The sequence below is a fragment of the Caenorhabditis briggsae genome (assembly GCF_000004555.2).
Source record: "Caenorhabditis briggsae complete genome, chrII, whole genome shotgun sequence".
NCBI lineage: Eukaryota > Metazoa > Nematoda > Chromadorea > Rhabditida > Rhabditidae > Caenorhabditis > Caenorhabditis briggsae.
In genome coordinates, this window is record NC_013486.2 from 3,765,170 (window position 1) to 3,782,552 (window position 17,383).

At 37.1% G+C, this 17,383-nt stretch overlaps 5 protein-coding genes across 5 annotated transcripts; 2 read left to right on the forward strand and 3 right to left on the reverse strand.

Moving 5' to 3' along the window:
- Positions 1-181: 181 nt before the first annotated feature.
- On the reverse strand, positions 182-3,145 carry CBG00663 (the record flags this gene model as incomplete). The annotated part of the gene is made up of 4 exons (XM_002630199.1): positions 182-311; positions 1,602-1,717; positions 2,577-2,609; positions 3,050-3,145. The coding sequence occupies 4 exons, from the start codon at positions 3,143-3,145 to the stop codon at positions 182-184; spliced, it is 375 nt and encodes a 124-aa protein (XP_002630245.1).
- A 1,131-nt stretch (positions 3,146-4,276) lies between these two features.
- Positions 4,277-5,721, reverse strand: CBG00662 (the record flags this gene model as incomplete). The annotated part of the gene is made up of 7 exons (XM_002630198.1): positions 4,277-4,444; positions 4,494-4,543; positions 4,588-4,681; positions 4,729-4,802; positions 5,109-5,319; positions 5,366-5,460; positions 5,508-5,721. 7 exons carry the CDS (start codon positions 5,719-5,721, stop codon positions 4,277-4,279), a joined length of 906 nt encoding a protein of 301 aa, XP_002630244.1.
- An 854-nt stretch (positions 5,722-6,575) lies between these two features.
- On the forward strand, positions 6,576-6,758 carry CBG25502 (the record flags this gene model as incomplete). Its single annotated transcript, XM_045241923.1, has 1 exon — positions 6,576-6,758. One exon carries the CDS (start codon positions 6,576-6,578, stop codon positions 6,756-6,758), a length of 183 nt encoding a protein of 60 aa, XP_045097945.1.
- A 199-nt stretch (positions 6,759-6,957) lies between these two features.
- Positions 6,958-8,757, forward strand: Cbr-puf-5 (the record flags this gene model as incomplete). The annotated part of the gene is made up of 5 exons (XM_045241924.1): positions 6,958-7,063; positions 7,108-7,430; positions 7,731-7,988; positions 8,033-8,439; positions 8,490-8,757. The coding sequence occupies 5 exons, from the start codon at positions 6,958-6,960 to the stop codon at positions 8,755-8,757; spliced, it is 1,362 nt and encodes a 453-aa protein (XP_045091606.1).
- Positions 8,758-11,562: 2,805 nt separating this feature from the next.
- On the reverse strand, positions 11,563-13,694 carry CBG00660 (the record flags this gene model as incomplete). The annotated part of the gene is made up of 7 exons (XM_045241926.1): positions 11,563-11,699; positions 11,892-12,033; positions 12,091-12,218; positions 12,259-12,416; positions 12,861-13,090; positions 13,136-13,286; positions 13,555-13,694. 7 exons carry the CDS (start codon positions 13,692-13,694, stop codon positions 11,563-11,565), a joined length of 1,086 nt encoding a protein of 361 aa, XP_045100771.1.
- Between the last annotated feature and the right edge of the window lie 3,689 nt (positions 13,695-17,383).

Genomic DNA, 17,383 nt, shown 5'->3' on the forward strand with positions numbered 1-17,383 from the left:
ACCATATTGTGTTCATTGATACCGAGTTTTGTGATATTTTGTGATAAGAATTTTAACAAAAAAGAATACAATTACTAATATTGTCAAGATCTCTATTCTGGAATAAAGTATTTTACAAAATTATTTTACGAAAAACAAGGAAGACGGATTTATGAAAAAACCACAAAGACAAAAAAGCTTATCATAAAATAATGGTAGCGTTGAGGCAGGCAAACCTTCCCAGATAGGAAGTCACTCTGAAATTGTTACAGCAAGTGGTACGTGGATACCTACAGATGTCCAGATTACAGTATTGAACGCCAGTTGCGCCTCTGGAAATTAAAATAGATTAACTTTTTGAGAATTTGTTAGGATGGTTTTAGGAAAATTGATTTTAGAACGCTATCTATTTTTCGACTGACGTCATTAAAAAAACCAACTTTCAAGCTCGTCTGAGAGTTGCGATACAGCCGATAAAAGTTTAAAAAGAGGCTAGGCACGATGTGAAAACGAGAGAGCGCAGACAACGAGATATTATAGATGCCTGAGTTTCTCCAAACTTCAAACGCCCATATCTCGACTCCCCGATGAGCTTGATACTTGTTTCTTTTACCTATTTGTCTAGTATTTTGTTAATTTTTATTTACTTTTTAAATTTTTTGGTGTCCAGTTCCTAGAAACACCGTATTTACAATTATCGCATTTCTAAATACTTGAACTACCATAACTTTAACTTTAAACTCAATTATCTCAAGTTCTGTAAAAATATCAAAAATCTGCCAATTCATAAAAAATCTGCCAACTCATAAAAATATAATATCATTTTATCAGTTGACACATTTTTGATATCTCTCACAGAAATTGAGATAATTCAGCTCAAAGGGATTTTTCTAAAAATTCCAACTTGAATCTTTCAAAAATTTAGATTTTTTTACTAGTCATTCACTTCAATACTCTTTCGAAAAACCATGTCTAGTCTACATTTTGTGCCTTCTAGTTGTAATTTAATCAAATTATAATCCTTAAACTTCAAAAATGTGTCAGAATTGCATTTGTGTGTACCTTCCTCACTTCACACCTACTTAATTAGCCTACACTTCAAACTTTCTAAATGTTTCCCGACGATTCAATTGAAAAAATAAGGCAGACGTCAGAAGGCACATTTTCTGGGATTGGTAACTTTGAGTCAAAAGATCCTCGACTGTCAAAAACTTTAAAATGAAGGATACTGTAATTCGTCTAATAGAAATTATCTCAATTTCTGTAAGAGATATCATAAAATCTGTACACTACAAAAACGTTGGTGATTGTAGAACAAGCGTATTATCAGTTGACAAACTTTTGATATCTCTTCTAGGATTCGAGATAATTGAGCTCAAAGTAGAATTGGTCAAGTTTGAGCTCAATTATTTCAATTCCTATGCAATACATCAAAAATGGGTGAACTGACAAAACAATCCTGATATTATGATAAGCATTTTATCAGTTGGCAGCTTTTTGATATTTTCTACGAATCGAGATAAATTGGCTCAAAGTTCAAAATTAAAGAGTCTTGCTATTTCCGGTCTTACGGTGTCTAACGAAATATTAAAACAGAAAGAAAAAAAAGTTTGCAAACTCACCCTGGACATGTACACGATGAGTCAGTTGTCAAACAAGTACGAGTCCTCATTTGGACTCCACAAGAGCCGCACTCATCGGAGCAAGTCGACCAGTCTGACCAGACGAGCCACGTGGCCTGGAAATTAAAATAAGCTTGAAAATAGGGATTCTCAGGAAATGGAATATGTAGTTGTCAGAAAAACATGCTTCTAAAGTTCCACAAAAGAAAAGATAGCATAAATACTGTAATGTAATATAACACTATCTTTTAACTTTGAGCCCATTTATCTCGGTTCTTTTACCAGATATGAAAAAATAGCCAACTGATGAATTATTTATCATAATATCACTAAAATTTTATCAGTTGACAGGTTTTTCATATCTTTCATAGGAACCGAGATAATTGAGCTCAACATGTAGGGATAGGGTGGGCTTCTATTAGAGCAAATATGGTAATTTTGTTCTCTCATTAGAAACATCGGATTTCGAGGTTCTGAAATATCAGCTAGAAATGAAAGGATGGTTTTTATACCTCAGGAAATATTGAACAAGAATATGGCTCCATTTTTTCAGATTGATAACATTTTCGTACAGATCTATGTAGGTGTACAATACTAGATCTTCATTGAGTCGTACAAAAAAGTTGTCCACTAAAAAAAGATGCTATCTTGAACCGCACAATAGAACCTGAAGCGCACACGTTGAGTTCAATTATATCGGTTCCTATAAAAGGTATCAAAAAGTGGTCAACTGATAAATTATTTATCATAACATCATCAATTTTGTATCAGTTGACAACTTTTTGATATCTTTCACAAGAACAGAGCTAAATTGACTCTAAGTTGGAAGATAGTAGCGTTCTATTAGAGTGATCACGGTAGGAAGTTATTGCAACTTTCGAATCAGTTGAAAAGAAAGAAACGAAAAAAAGAAACAAAATGCTCAAATGTCTCTTTTTTTAACTTTCGAACTCTCGATTAAACTATGATACTTACCGTTGTGCAACTTGTCGAAGCTTGAGGTGCATTCTGAAAAAATTCGAAAGTTGGATTTTTTTTCGAATTTTTCTGAATTGTTTTTTGAAATTTCTACAAATTACTGTTTTTCAGTCAGCATTAGCCCAAATATCTCTTTATCCGGAATTCAAACAAATAGTATGCTCAGTGACACCCAGTTTTTAAAACTTTGATTAAATTTCGTATTTTTCTAACATTTGCCTTATTTTCTCTAATTAGCTTTCAATTAGTTTGCCCGCTAGTCACCGTCAACTTCAAGCTCACCTATCTCGATTCCTGTTAAAGATATCAAAAATTTGTCAACTGATAAAATGTAGCTGATAATATAAGAAACATTTTATCAGTTGACAGATTTTTGATATCTCTCTCAGGAAGTGAGATAATTGAGCTCAAAGAGAAAGTATGCATCACTAAATCATTCTTTGAGCTTTGAATTTTTCCCCCTTTCTCACCGTCGGAATTGGAATTTCGATAATATTGGCGGTCTGGCCGTGCACTCCAGATACTATGACGATACAGCATAACGCCGACAGCCAGAAGGCGTTCATTGGTCCTTAAATGGAAATTTTTCAAAAAAATCGAATTTTAAAATTCTAGAAGGAAGGGTTTTGGCTAAAAAAAGAAGTGAACAATGACCGAAATTTTTCAAAAACAAAGTTTCAAAATTCTAAAAAAAAGTTAAAAAATCGAAATTCAAAGCTAAAAAATCTATACAGAACCAGAAAGTTCGTTTGATCTTTGCTGTCCTAAAAACCTGAAGATTTTGAGACACAAAAAAAGAGAACAAGAATAATTATGTCATTTTTCTCCTAAACGAAAAAAATCCATTTGAAACTTTTTTTTTGTTCAAATCGACACAAAAAACATATGTCGATTCTACCTGCCTACACAGTCGAAACAGTTTTTTGGGTAGAAAATAGAGATTACCCGTCGATCCGCTTAATTCTGACACCACTATCTACCATGGCCTTTGCATTTTTCGAGTAAAGAGGGGAAAAGGATGATGATGTTCAGAAAGGGGTTCGGAGTTCATTAAAATATGTAGTATTTATTCCATAGGAACTCAAAAGAAAATGGTGGTGGTTGATAAAACTAGCCGTAATACATTTGTTATCTGGGAGAGAAGCCGTGTCTCTCCGACCCGGAATGGTGGTGCAAGACAAAAAATAAAGTAACTCACGGCCTCGCGGAAGGGAACCTAGATTTAAAAATTGGAAAGCGCGCCAAGTTTGGACGCGTAGCGCGGTCGCGTCGCGGCTTTTCGGTGAGTAGCGACTCAAAAACGTTTAACTTCACGTTTTTTCAAAACACGTTTCAAAATTTTCGAATCTGGCACGCAGCCAACTTTTGTGTGCGACGAAGCGCGCGTTTTTCAGGTTCCCAACCGCGATGGCGTGGTAACTGTGGTAACAATCAAGCTCGTATTTTTAAAGATGGGGTTTTGATGACGTTGGGAAAAAGAGAAAAGCGATAATATTAGTGGAGAGGGTAAGTTCGACGCGCTATTTCTGGATGCAATAGAGGAGTTTTTAAATGGGGATTTTTAAATGGGTGCAATAAAATCAATAGAAACCAAAAAAAAAACAAAAAAGGAGCAACAAAGAGAGCGGGTTCTATAAATTAAGACAATATTTGGCAGGGTGGTCCTAGATACAATTATTTCGAGAAGAGAGAATATTTCAATCGGCGTTGGTGAGCAACGGGTTGACTGATCGAGCCGATTCAACTGTATGGATTTGCAGGTATTTTCCTTCGTCCGTCGTCTTGTTGCGCTCGTTATTCGACTTGCTGTACATGTAATAAACCCCGAACCCGATAGAAACAACGGCAACAACGACAAGAGCGAGCTGCAAAAATGAAGTTAACGAAGAGATTCAACAAAGTGACAGAACTCACAATCATAAATATCTTTGCAGATTTTCGCTCTGCAAGCACTTTACTGGAATCTGAAAATACTTATTTTTGTTGAGCTCGAACAAGTAAGACTTACAGTTCAAAATTCCTCTGCAAGAATGAGCAACTGCAGGTAAGCAGTGTTGGTGAAGTTTGTCTGACTCCGCGGCATCCATCATGCAGTGACAAAGCTGAAAATCAAAATTGGCCCTAAAATCTAAGGAAAAAATGAGCTTACATCATTGGCACAGAAGTCGATTGAATGGACGGATGTGCAGAGATCGAAATTCAATGAACACGAGGCAAGGGTGACTGTAAAAAAGTGCTAAATGACATACAGTAAACCTGTATTAGAAGGGGCGGCCCTACGGAACCTCCGGAAGGCCATTCTACAGGGCCCTTCAATTAGAGGGAGCCCTTCTATTTCTCCGCCCAATGTTTCGAAATTTTCCATTGCGAAATTCGGCGAATTTTCGTTCAAAATTCATGTAAAATCTGTCAGGCCCTTCTATTTTTCCAAGCCACTCTCGGAGGACCCTTCTATTAGAGGGGCCATTTTAATATAGGTTTTAAGGTATTCAACGGCTGCTAAATGACATCTCGGTACTAATAACTCACTGTTGACATGTGGGCAATTACTGTACAAATGATCATAATCAATGCTCGGCACCGTCTGTGGCACAAGCTCCTCGTTTCCGGCTGGCTTCGTTGGATCCGTGTAGTCTGAGCTACCGTAGGCAAACATCCCCACAATCCGAAGGATACGGCATGCATCGTTCATGGCAGCCCGGCATTTGTATCCTTCCTCGGTGGGTAGACGAGTCACCATCTGAAAAATTGAGAATCAACAAGAATTATAGGTTTTTAGCTCTAACCCGGTTGCACTCGCAGAATTCCTCGTCACACTTCTCCTGCCCGTCTTGTCGTCCATAACAATCGTCATGGATTGCGCAGCAGTGATTGAGAGCGGCTGGAAATGGAAAAAAATAGTGAGAGAACAAAAAGTCAACCAATTACCTGCAAGAGTTGGGCAATCCTTCTGAACAACGCCATACGAAAAGTTCCTCGAGATGCCCTCGCTTCCACAATGCCAATTATTATAAGGAATCAGCATTGCGTTGGATGTAGAGCCTCCGGAGCCCAAAAACGGTGCCACGGACCGCTTCGTCCTCAACTCAAGACCACTGAACATGGGGATGGAGAAAACGAGAAGGAGTAGTGTGAAGGACATCCCCGTCTGTGCCTGTAAAAAACTCAGAATGGTGCGAGCGAAGGGGGAAACACAAAAAAAAAACTATAAAGAAAATACGATTTCGGAGAAGAAATAAACTGATGGAGAGGAAGAAAAATGGGGAAAAGTGAGGAGGGAAAATAGGAAAAATATAGAAAAACATTCGTATGAAATTCCAAAACAATGAAAGCAATGCATTCCTTCTGTGTCATCGCTTTATTATCATATACTTTTTTGCTATTTATTATTCAGGAAATTCCTATAAAAATGGTTTTTTTTTCATAGAAAATGAGAAAAAAAGCAAAAATGAAACAAATGGACTTGAGAAGGAGCAAACTGACCCAAACGACAAAATCACCTCATATCTGTTTGCACAGTTCAAGAAAAAACCTATTTTTTGTCTTGTATCGGCTACACGAGTGCCTCACTCCTCACACAATCTCTTACACACTCTCTCAGCACCTCGTATCCCACTTGGTAGTGCAATCGAGTAGTTTGACAGCTCGAAGAGCCCGTAAAATGGCCTGATCATCTGCAGCACCATCCTTTTCCTCCGCCTACGCCTTTTAAGAGATTTCCGCCTCTGGCGGTAAGCAACAAAGGCATGAAGAGGGGAATGTTTGAATTTAGGGATGGGGTGATGATGGTTGGGAGCGGGCAGGAAAAGTGGCGCGAGATTAAAGGAATGAAGAATTACGGAGGAACGGTAGCAAAAGATTTTATCTGGAGACTTTAAAAAAGAAGCGAGGACGAAGACAGGAAGAAACTTCGTAAAAAGAAGAATGCATGAACTTTTTTTGAAAAGCATTTTTAATGTCTTCTGGAATGAATTCTGTGTATTTTTTAGTTTTTGTATGAAATGCACGGTGGATTTTCAGGTAATGTCGGAGAATAATACGCATTCGTCGCGAACACAACTACGTAAAAATGCACACAAAAACAAAGTTAGATGTGCAGGACATATAGCAAATCCTACTCCCAATTACTGTACTGAAAGCGCGAAGCTGACAATTTTGAATTTCCTGAGTTCTTTTTGAATAAAAATGTCGTTTCAAGAGTTTCGTTAGCTTTGATCATTGTTTTATGGCTCCCGCGAGAAAATGAAAGGCGCCAAAAAACCAAATTTGTCTCAAAATCATCATTTGGCTTTCGCTCTTGTCTCATTTTGTCTCAACCCTTCGCGAAGCCTTCGCCGTTTACAGATACTAACCTGTAACATCCTCATTCTGTGTCAATATGAGTGAGACGTCCGGAAGAAGCAACTCGAAGTTGTCCGACTCCTCGTCGGTCAGCGAGCAGCAGACCGCGGATCTCAGCATCTTCAGCGGATCCTTCGATGGAGGTTTGATTCTTTTTGCATTATCTCGAATTTCCGAATTTTTTCAGGAGTCTTCTCATCCAACATCCCAATGTTCAACTTCGCGGGACAAGGGAGTCAAAGCGCTCTGTACTCGCCACATCCGTTTGTTAAATCCAATGATCCGTGTCGCCTGACCGCACTCACCCAATCAACGCCAAAGGAGCCGATGAACTTGACTCCAGCTGACTTCGGTCTCGCCGACTTCTCTGTCGGAAGCGAATCGTTTGCCGATTTCAGCGCCAACAATTCGTCGTTCGTCGGAAACTTCCAGAGCAACGTCCGCTCGACTCGTCTCTTGCCAGCGTGGGCTGTCGATGCCAGTGGCAACATTCGCGACGATCTCACTCTTGCGGATGTTGTTCTCAATGGATCGCTAATTGATTTCGCTATGGACAGAACTGGAGTCAAGTTCCTGGAGCGGCACTTCCCAGCTGAGAACGATGATGAGATGCATCGTATTCTCTTCGACAAGCTCACGGAACACAGTGCCGTATTCACAAGCCTCTGTCGCAGTGCCGCTGGGAACTTCATCATTCAAAAGTTCGTGGAACACGCTTCACTGGAAGAGCAATACCGACTTGTCGAAACAATGAGCGAGAACGGACTCATCGAGCTATGTCTCGATAAATTTGCTTGTCGAGTTGTCCAGCTCTCCATTCAAAAATTCGACGAATCAAATGCAATGAAGCTCGTTGAAAAAATCAGCAACTTGGACTTCCTTCCTCTCTGCACCGATCAATGTGCCATTCACGTTCTTCAGAAAGTTGTCAAGATTCTTCCAGTGAGCGCTTGGAGCTTCTTCGTCAAGTTCTTATGCCGCGATGACAATCTGATGACAGTGTGTCAGGACAAGTACGGATGTCGTCTTGTCCAGCAAACGATTGACAAGTTGTCAGATAATCCAAAGGTAGCTTATTTGAAACAAGTTCTCAATAAATCTTTAATTCGCAGAGCCCATGCTTCAACACGAGACTCCAACTCCTCCATGGCCTTATGACTTCTGTCGCTCGCAATTGTTTCCGTCTCTCTTCCAACGAGTTCGCCAACTACGTGGTTCAATACGTCATCAAGTCTTCTGGAGTCATGGAGATGTATCGGGACACGATCATCGAGAAGTGTCTCCTTCGAAACATTCTGTCGATGTCACAAGACAAATACGCATCGCACGTCATCGAAGGAGCCTTCCTTTTCGCGCCACCACACTTGCTCTCGGAAATGATGGAGGAGATTTTCGACGGATATGTCAAAGATCAAGAGACAAATCGGGATGCGTTGGATATCCTCCTGTTCCATCAGTACGGAAACTACGTCATCCAACAGATGATCTCGATTTGCATTTCGGCGCTTCTCGGAAAAGAGTGAGCTATATATTTAATTTTTACGTAATCTAAAACATCGGAATTTTCAGAGAGCGCAAAATGCTACCAACCGAGATGCGACTCTACGCAAAATGGTTCGACCGTATCAAGAATCGAGTCAACCGTCACTCTAGCCGCCTGGAGCGCTTCTCCTCTGGAAAGAAGATCATCGAGTCACTTCAGAAGCTCTCAGTGCCGATGACAATGACCAACGAGCCGATGCCACTTTGGGCAGTGCCAACACCACTCATGGACATCACTGCGCAGTTCTTGAACCGCCAGAACTTCCAGAAGCAACACTCGGTCTTCGACGACTAGTACGCTTAATTCCAATTTTGTACATATTTGTGTCCCCCATTGCACCCCTTCCTATCTTGAACATATTTTATCATATTCCTTCTAACTAGCCGGTTGTACTATTAATTATTGTTTTTAGTGATATTCGCCCCATTTGTAAATTGCCAGACTGAGCTGAATTCTGCCCCTCTGGTGATAATAACCGACGATTCTTGTCCAATATCTATAGCCTTCTATCGTGTGTACTTTTTTAAAATAGCATCCCAAAGAGAATAGTTTCTTACGGTTAGCTTTTAGTGTGTGTGTCATAATAAAGACAATTATAGCATGTAAATCAGTCTATTTAGTAGTGATTGAGTTGTAGATAAAGTTTTAGGTGGAAGTTCGAATGACACCATCCCACTCGACTACCACCGGAACTCCACCTCATGTCCCAGAAACTTCGTCATCGAAAAAGTTCCGAGAAGACAACACGTGACATAAAAAAAGATAAATTTTTACGAGCAAAACAAGAAAAAAGTGGAGTGACATCCACTCAAAAATCAAATCATAACCTGAGAAGTTGGCAGGTTTCCAACTCCTCGTCGACCCAACAAAACCCCTCCTATCATCAATTCCGTTTTTTTTTGAAATTTTTTTCAGATTTCGAAGAGAACGGAGTCGCGGAAGAATGCCACGTGGCAGCACGAGTTGTGGGTTGAGCTGAAAATCTGTAAAATCCACGTGGCGAATCTCGATTTGCACTTAATATTGCACTTTTTGTGCATCAAAATGTTCAAAGATTACAATTTTCCTCGCCGCAGAGCAGACAGACTGATGATGAGAAGTGACATGAAATTCTAGAAGGGATTTGTGTAAAAAAAGTTTTCAACAGAGATTTTTTGTGTCATTTTTTTCGATGACGTTTTTTGTTAAACTGTTAAAGTAGTGTTTTTTGTACCCGGGGACCTGGTTTTAAAATCGTATTCAGCTGCGATTTGCCGGAAAAAAATCGAGCTTGCGCATTCAATAACGTAGTAAGGAATTTCTAAATTGATATTCGCCGAATTTCTTTTTCCTTTTTTGCTGTTTTAGGTCGATTTTCTTCTGTTTCTCATAACGTTTTAATTGATTTTCCGGACTAGAGCAGCAGCAGGAGGAGAGAGAGAGAGAGATGGATTGAAGGTTTTTGTGGTTCTATAATAGAAATACTTGCAAAAATCGTTGAAGGAAAGGAATTTTTTGGGCGAAATTTCTCAACATTTTTCTGATAAATTTTTGAAATTTTTTAAACAAAAAAAGTTTTGAGAAAACATTTTTATTTTGCCTCAAAAAAAATACAATTTTCAGTCCGATCCCACCTCCGGAAAAAAGTCCGCAAAAAAATTATTTTTAAAATTGAAAAATCGATATTTACAATTCAGCTTGAAATTAGATGCTATGCACAACATTTTTCCTAAATTTGGAAGCTGGCAAAAACTGTCCGGGCCTCCCGGGCCGGGCCTTGACCAACTTTTTGAAGGCCCAAGTATGATAATATTTGTTCCAGAACTTGTTGGCGCTTATATACAGTTTTGCAAGAATGTACTTTTTTGAACTTTAGTCATATTTGCTATTAAAACTTCAGAAATCCCAAAAAATCTAAATTCAATGAAATTCGATAAGACAAGAATTCGATGAAAAAAAGAAAAAAGATATGTGAAAAATTATCAGGAAGTGAAAGCTTTGAAAGTCGAAGGTTTGAAGTCGTAAGTCGGTTTGTCAAAGCAGATCCTTTTCTGCTGCCAGAAAGCTCAGCGTACACTATCAATTGCTATTTCATTTTCTTTAAAAATATGATTTCGGTCATTTGGTAAAAGGGGGACGTTCAGTGATAAACACCTAGCCATGAACCCCAAACAATGGCGACCTGAGGCCTTTTAGTACTTTTTTTACTTCAATGACGTTGATCAGTCTTCTAAAAAACGAAATAGCAATGAGTAGCGCATCCGAAGCTTTCTGACAGTGAGCAGCATCCAACTCTATCCAGCATCCAATATCCAATCCTCCTTGCTCATTCGTTGCCGATCATAGTAATCGTCGCCGAGTAGAGACGCCAGTAGAATGAATCGGATTCCTTGCCATCCCAGCTGCCCTGGAACCACGTTGCAAATCTGACTCCTCATCGACTCCTCGGTCCGACTTTTCCTTGATTTCTCCAGCTTATATAGCACCTGTAGATCAGATCTAGAGATAAGATAAGAGAAAAAAGTTCATGAAAGTTGTCAGCACGCGGAATTTCTGATCCTTTTATTAATTAAAAAAAAATGAAAATAGTAGATTTACGTCAGATTACTGTAGATTTTCGATCAGTGTTTTGAAAACATGTAAACCTAGATCATCAGCATCATTAAAAAATTGTCAAAAATTTGGAATATTCGAAAACTGAATTTCAAAAATCCTCGAATTCTCACAAATGGAGGATCCCGGACATTCCAATTGAGCTATCACCAACGTTGATTAGTTTTGAAATTTTCAAAACAATGCTTTTTATGAGCCAAAAAAACCAAAAAAAAAACTTATCATAATTTGATAAAATTCCCAAAAACTCCAAATTAAAAAAGTCAGAAAATTAACATTTTTGATTGATAGGGGACAAAATGACTGAAAACACACGAAAATGAAGTCAATAAATTCAGAAAAAGAGTTGCAGGTTACTGTAGTTGTCGTTGTGGGACCTTTGGCCACGGCCACAGCTCCTATTGTTTTGTACCAGAATAATAATAATAATAATAGACACAAAATTCATTAAAAAATGGGAAACTTTATCACAACAACTTTGAATTATCACAGAATTATCAAAAAAAGTCAATTTTCCCTCAAATCCGACAAATAAACAGCACGTTGCCGTACTGAACTAAACGATCCGATATGTGTGACGTAGTTGACATCGGATTGGCGACCCGTAAATGGCGATTCGTCGAGGATATGATCTTTGGCATGACCTGAAAGAAAAATCGTTCTCATACCGTCAACTTTGAGCTCAATTATCTCGGTTCCTTTAAGATATATTGAAAATCTGTAAACTGATAAAATTTTAATCATAACATCACCAATATTTTATCAGTTGACATGTATTTGATATCTCTCAAAGGAACCGAGATAATTGAGCTCAAAGTGCGCACAGTTTCACTTACCACTAAAAGCTTGGGACCTGACAAAATATTCGTGCATTCTCTTCACAGAAGATTGTCGAAAAATCACAGCAGGTGTGCAGCAAGACTCGGGATACGATATGTAGGCGGAACCGGTTAGGTAGTAGCGAAAATCAGCGGGAAACTTGAAAGTTGAAATTATTTGTTTGGAGAAAATTTTAGAAAATGGTTTACCTGGCACCCGTAGAATGTGAGATTCCAGAAAAGGGAAATCGAGAGGATGAGGAATGTAAAAATTGGGAATGTTTTGAAGAATCTGGCAATGGAGTAACAGGAAAAGAAGGATATAGTGATAGAGGCGAAAGCCATCTGAAACAAAATTTTAAAAATGTTTCTCAATAGAGCAAACTTGCCATAATATAAGACGGGAGTTTCCGCAAATAGTTGGGATGGTAGAGCTTCGCAAAATCCACATATTCATGGATATCTAACATTTTGACAAGTGAAAATAAGAGTTTCGAGAATTCCGGAATCACTACGGCATCATCTTCTATTAACAAGATATATCTGAAAATTGAGAAATTAAAATATACTTGGATTCCTGGAATCTCAAAATCTCAGAATCTCGGAATCTCAAAATCTCGGAATCTCAGAATCTCAGAATCTCAGAATCTCAGAATCTCAGAACCTCAGAATCTCAGAATCTCAGCATCTCAGAATCTCAGAATCTCAGAATCTCAGAATCTCAGAATCTTATAATCTTAGAATCTTAGAATCTCAAAATCTCAGAATCTCAATATCTCAATATCTCAATATCTCAAAAACTTTGAATACGGGAATCTTGGGACCCGGAAATCTCGGAATCTCGGAACCCAAGAATCTTAGAATCTTAGAATCTCCGAATCTCAGAATCCTGAAATCTGGAAATCTCAAAATCTCAGAATCTCAGAATCGCAGAATCTGAGAAATTCAGAATCTCAACATTTTGAAAACTCTAACAATTAAAAAAACCTTGATTCGGTTGGCAATCCTAGACACTTCCAGTAGTCCTGATTTTCCTTTCCAATTGTAGAATTTAAATGATTTTTTGAAACTTCTCCTGATTTTTCGCCAATCGTCTTAATTGGAATTTTTAGTTTATCGAATCTTCGAAGATCCGGAAAAATTTCAGATTCCACGTTGCAGATGCTCAAACTATAATTGAAAGTGGCGGACTGCTGTTCCAGAACAAATAGGACTGTCTGAAAAGTTATTTGTTTCAAAATTTCAGAAATGAGAAGGGTTACCTGATACAAAAAATCGTTGCCTCGATTTGAAGCGACAATTCGAATCTCTAGATTTTTGGATTTTTGTGTGATTTGCGGAAGATTCTGGAGAATTCCATCTGCTATTTTCACTCGGTGTCGATTCAGAGCATCGTTATTGTTAATAATGTTTCTGGAAGTTGAGAAGAACATTTTTTTTCAGAAACGAAAGAAATTTCAGAAATCTATAAATTAGGTATTCAAAAATTCAGAATATCAGAAAAATTCAGAATTACATATTCAACGCTCAAGATGGCCATTCTCAAAATTTGGGAATCGAAAGAAAATTCAATTTTATCGTTTTCAAATGTATTGAGACTTTCAATTTTGTGTACTTCCTAGAAGCTCCAAACTTTCATATTTTCTTAATTTTTTCTACATATTTTGAAATAACAACTCACCTTGGAAATAATCTCTCATCATGTCCAATCTTCGGCACCGCTCCTCTGACCACCGAAATCCCGAACTCCAGCACAAAATATAAAATGGAAGCCCAAAAAAGTTGCCATACGATTGAGACGAATATATTATTCCATGCCATGCATTCGCTTTTCTTTCTTCTCCGTCGTTTTTCCGATTATGAAGAGAGTGGTTGTCTAGGTGACACATACACTGATAAGCTGATAAGAGAATAGTGTGAGGAGGGGAGAGAATTAGAAAGCGAAAGAGAGAAAAAGAGAGACTTATCTGTGGAAATGCTCTTTGAAAACACGGCATGAAAATGTATTTATTCTGTCACATCATATTTAAAGGTACATGGAGAAAATTTGAGAAATGGGTTTTTCAATGTTGAATTTTTGAACTTTTGAATTTTGGATTTTCGGAACTTTTTGAATTTTTGAATATTCGAATTTTTAATTTTCAGAATTACTGAACTTCTGAACTTCAGAACTCTCAAAGCTCAGGATTTCAGAATTTCCGAACTTCAGAATTTTTGAATTTTAAAAATTTTCAAATTTCAGAATTTCGGTATTCTGAATTTCTGGCTTCTGAATTAACGAACTTTGATTTTTTCAATTTCAGGTTTTCAGAATCTTAAAATCTCTGATTCTCAGAATCTCAAAATCTCAGATTTTCAGAATCTCAGAAATTCAAAATATGGGAATTTCAAAATCTCAGAATCTCAGAAACCCAGAATATTTGTATTCCGAGATTCCTGAAATTTTGAAAAAAAAAAACAAAATTCTGAAGTCCCGAAATTCGGAAGTTCTGAAATTCTGAACTTCCGAATTTCCAAAGTTCAGAATTTCTGAAAAATGTGAAAATTTCGACTCAAAGCTTCCAGATTTTTCTTAATTTCCAAATAAAAAAAAATTCTTTGAAAGATTTTTAAATATCGGAAAACTGAAATCTCACAATTGCCGAAATCAAAAAGTCACAGAATTCTCACTAGAATCTCACAGACTTCTCGATGGAATTTTTAACAAAATGTTTCCAAAATTACCGCTGTAATATTTCAAAACAAGAGACATTTTCCCATTTCATGAACCAAAAATTCAAAAAACTTTATTAAATTATCAAAAACTCCAAACTCAAAACTAAATTCCCTAAAAAAAGTGTACTCCGTACAAAATAAGCATAATAATAAAAGAGTATGTGAATCATGAATCAGTTTCTCTCTCTCTCTCTCTTTTCCTGTCGTCTCTTTTTACTACTCGTAAATTTTGCGATTCTTTCACAAAAGTAAACATTCTCTATTTCTCTTTTCCTTGTCATCATTCTATTAATTCCTCTTTTACTCTCCAAAGTCTCTCCCTCCAACCTTTTTTCTATTTGTCAATTGTAGACAAACCCAGAGAGACATTTTTCTGGTGTTAGCTTATTTCTTCTAGCCTTTCGTTAAGTTTGGAAAAATAGACACACAGACAGTCAGATATTCTTTTGAATAGATAGAGATTTGGGAGCGAAAAATGTGAATCGTTTCGAAAATGGGAGAAAAAATTGCGAAATGGCAGAGATTAATTTTGGGGAGGGAAAATTGGATTTCCGATGGAATTAGAGGGTTTTTGGAGAGCAGGAAAACGAGGGATAGAAAATTTTATAGGTTTTTCATTAATTTTAATCGAATTTGAACGATGAAAAGATTTTGAGAAATTTGAAAAATCAAAGTCTTCCGATTTTCGAATTTTCAAGAAATAATTTTCCTTATTGAAGATCTCTGAAAATTCTAGAAACATTTTGAAACTTTCGTTTGACTTTTGAAAAATAGGATCTTCAGATATTTTTCGAATTTTCATAGTTTCAATTTTTTGGATTTTTCTTCGATTTTTTCGGAATTTTGGAGTGTTCCGATTTTGGGTATTTCAGAATTTTTAGATTTTGGGAATTTTAGGTTTTTTTTCGGTTTTACTGATATTCAAAAAAATCGTTATGATTTCGAGCTCAGCAGCTTTTGAAACTACCGTAGTTCCCCAAACTATGAGCCTATCCTATACACGCACTTTGAGCTCAATTATCTCGGTTCCTATGAGAGATAACATAACAAAAATCGGTAAACTGATTAATTGTTTATCATAATCCAACATTTGTTTATCATAATCCAACATTTTTTCCACAGAAGAAGTCCTAAAAATCACAGCTTGTGTACAACAAGATTCGAAAGTCGAGATGTAGGCGGAGCCTGCTAGCTGGAATCGAACATCTGCGGGGAACTGAAAATAGAAGTTTCTAGATTTTTCCATTTTCAGGTACCTACCTGTGGCCCATAAGATCTGATAGAGAAAAATATAAAAATAGATAATATCAGAAAAGTGATCGATCGAAATTTCTTGAAAAATGGTTGAATAAGAAAGCAAGAGAAAAATGAAATGACGATGGAAATGATGATGGTCTGAAATTAAAACAATTATCAATACAGTGAATTCGCTGCTTTTACCAAAACTAGTGAAGGGGTCTCCTCAAATATTTAGGGTGGTATAGTTTCACGAAATCAATTTTTTGATAAAAATCCAATTTCGAAACCAGGTAATTTAAAAGTTTGGCGAATTCAGGAACCACAATTGAGTCATCTTCGATTAATAATATGTACCTGGAAATTTTAGAATTTTAGAATCTCAGAATCTCAAAATCCTAGAATACTGAAAACCTAGAACCCTAGAACCACAGAATTCTGGAGTCCTTGAGTCGAGAACTCTAGAATTCTAAAATACTAGAATCCTAGAACTCTAAAATCCTATCATTCTGGAATCCCAGAATTCTGTAGTCCTGGAATTTTGAAATCGTCGAATCTTATAGTTAGAATCTTAAGATCCTGGAATCCTGAAATACTGGAATCTCAGGACCTCAAAATATTAGAGTTTCCGAGTCTTAGAATCCCGGAATCCTAGATCCCTGGGTTTCTAGAATCATGAAGTCCTAGAATCCTGGAATTCCCTGTAACTTCGGAATCATGGAATATTAGAATTTAAGATTCCTGGAGTCCTTTAATCCTGGAATCCTGAAATCCTGGAGTCCTGAAATCCTGGAATCTCAGAATCTTAGAATCCTGGAATTGAAATCCAGGAATCTCGAAATTCCGGAATCCTGGAATCCTGAAATCCCGGAATCCTGGAATCCTGGAATCCTGGAATCCTAGAATTCTTGAATCTTAGAATCTTAGAATTTTAGAATCTTAGAATTTTAGAATCTTAAAATTCTTTAAACTTTTAATCTTTTAATTCCAAAATTTCACCTTGACTTGGTCTCCAACCCCAAACACTTCCAGTAGTCATTATTCTCTTTTTCAATCGTCAAATTCAAATCTTTCCCTTTTTCCAATCCTTGACCGACTGTGAAAATCGGATTTCCAGTTTTTCAAATCTTCGAAGATCCAGAAAAATTTCAGATTCCACATTACAAATTCTCAAGTGATAATTTGAAAGACTTTGTTGTTCTCGCAAAAATAATACTGTCTACAAAAAATTATAAAAGTTAGTTATAAAAAAAGAAATCGAGACCTGATAAAGAAAATTATATCCTCGATCCGAGGCTACAACCCGAATTTCAACTTCTGCACTTTCGTTCGAAAATTGAAATTTCTGAAAATTCTCCAATGACTCATTTGCTATTCTCGTCCGGTGTTCGTGTAATGCATTAGTGTCATTTAGAAGATTTCTGGAATTTTCAAGAAGTTTTTAAACTGTAATTTTTCATAGACTCACTTTGGAAACAATCTCTCATCATGACCAATTTTAGGTACTATCCATCTGATAGCAAATATTGATAAATGTAGAACCACAAATAATATAAAGG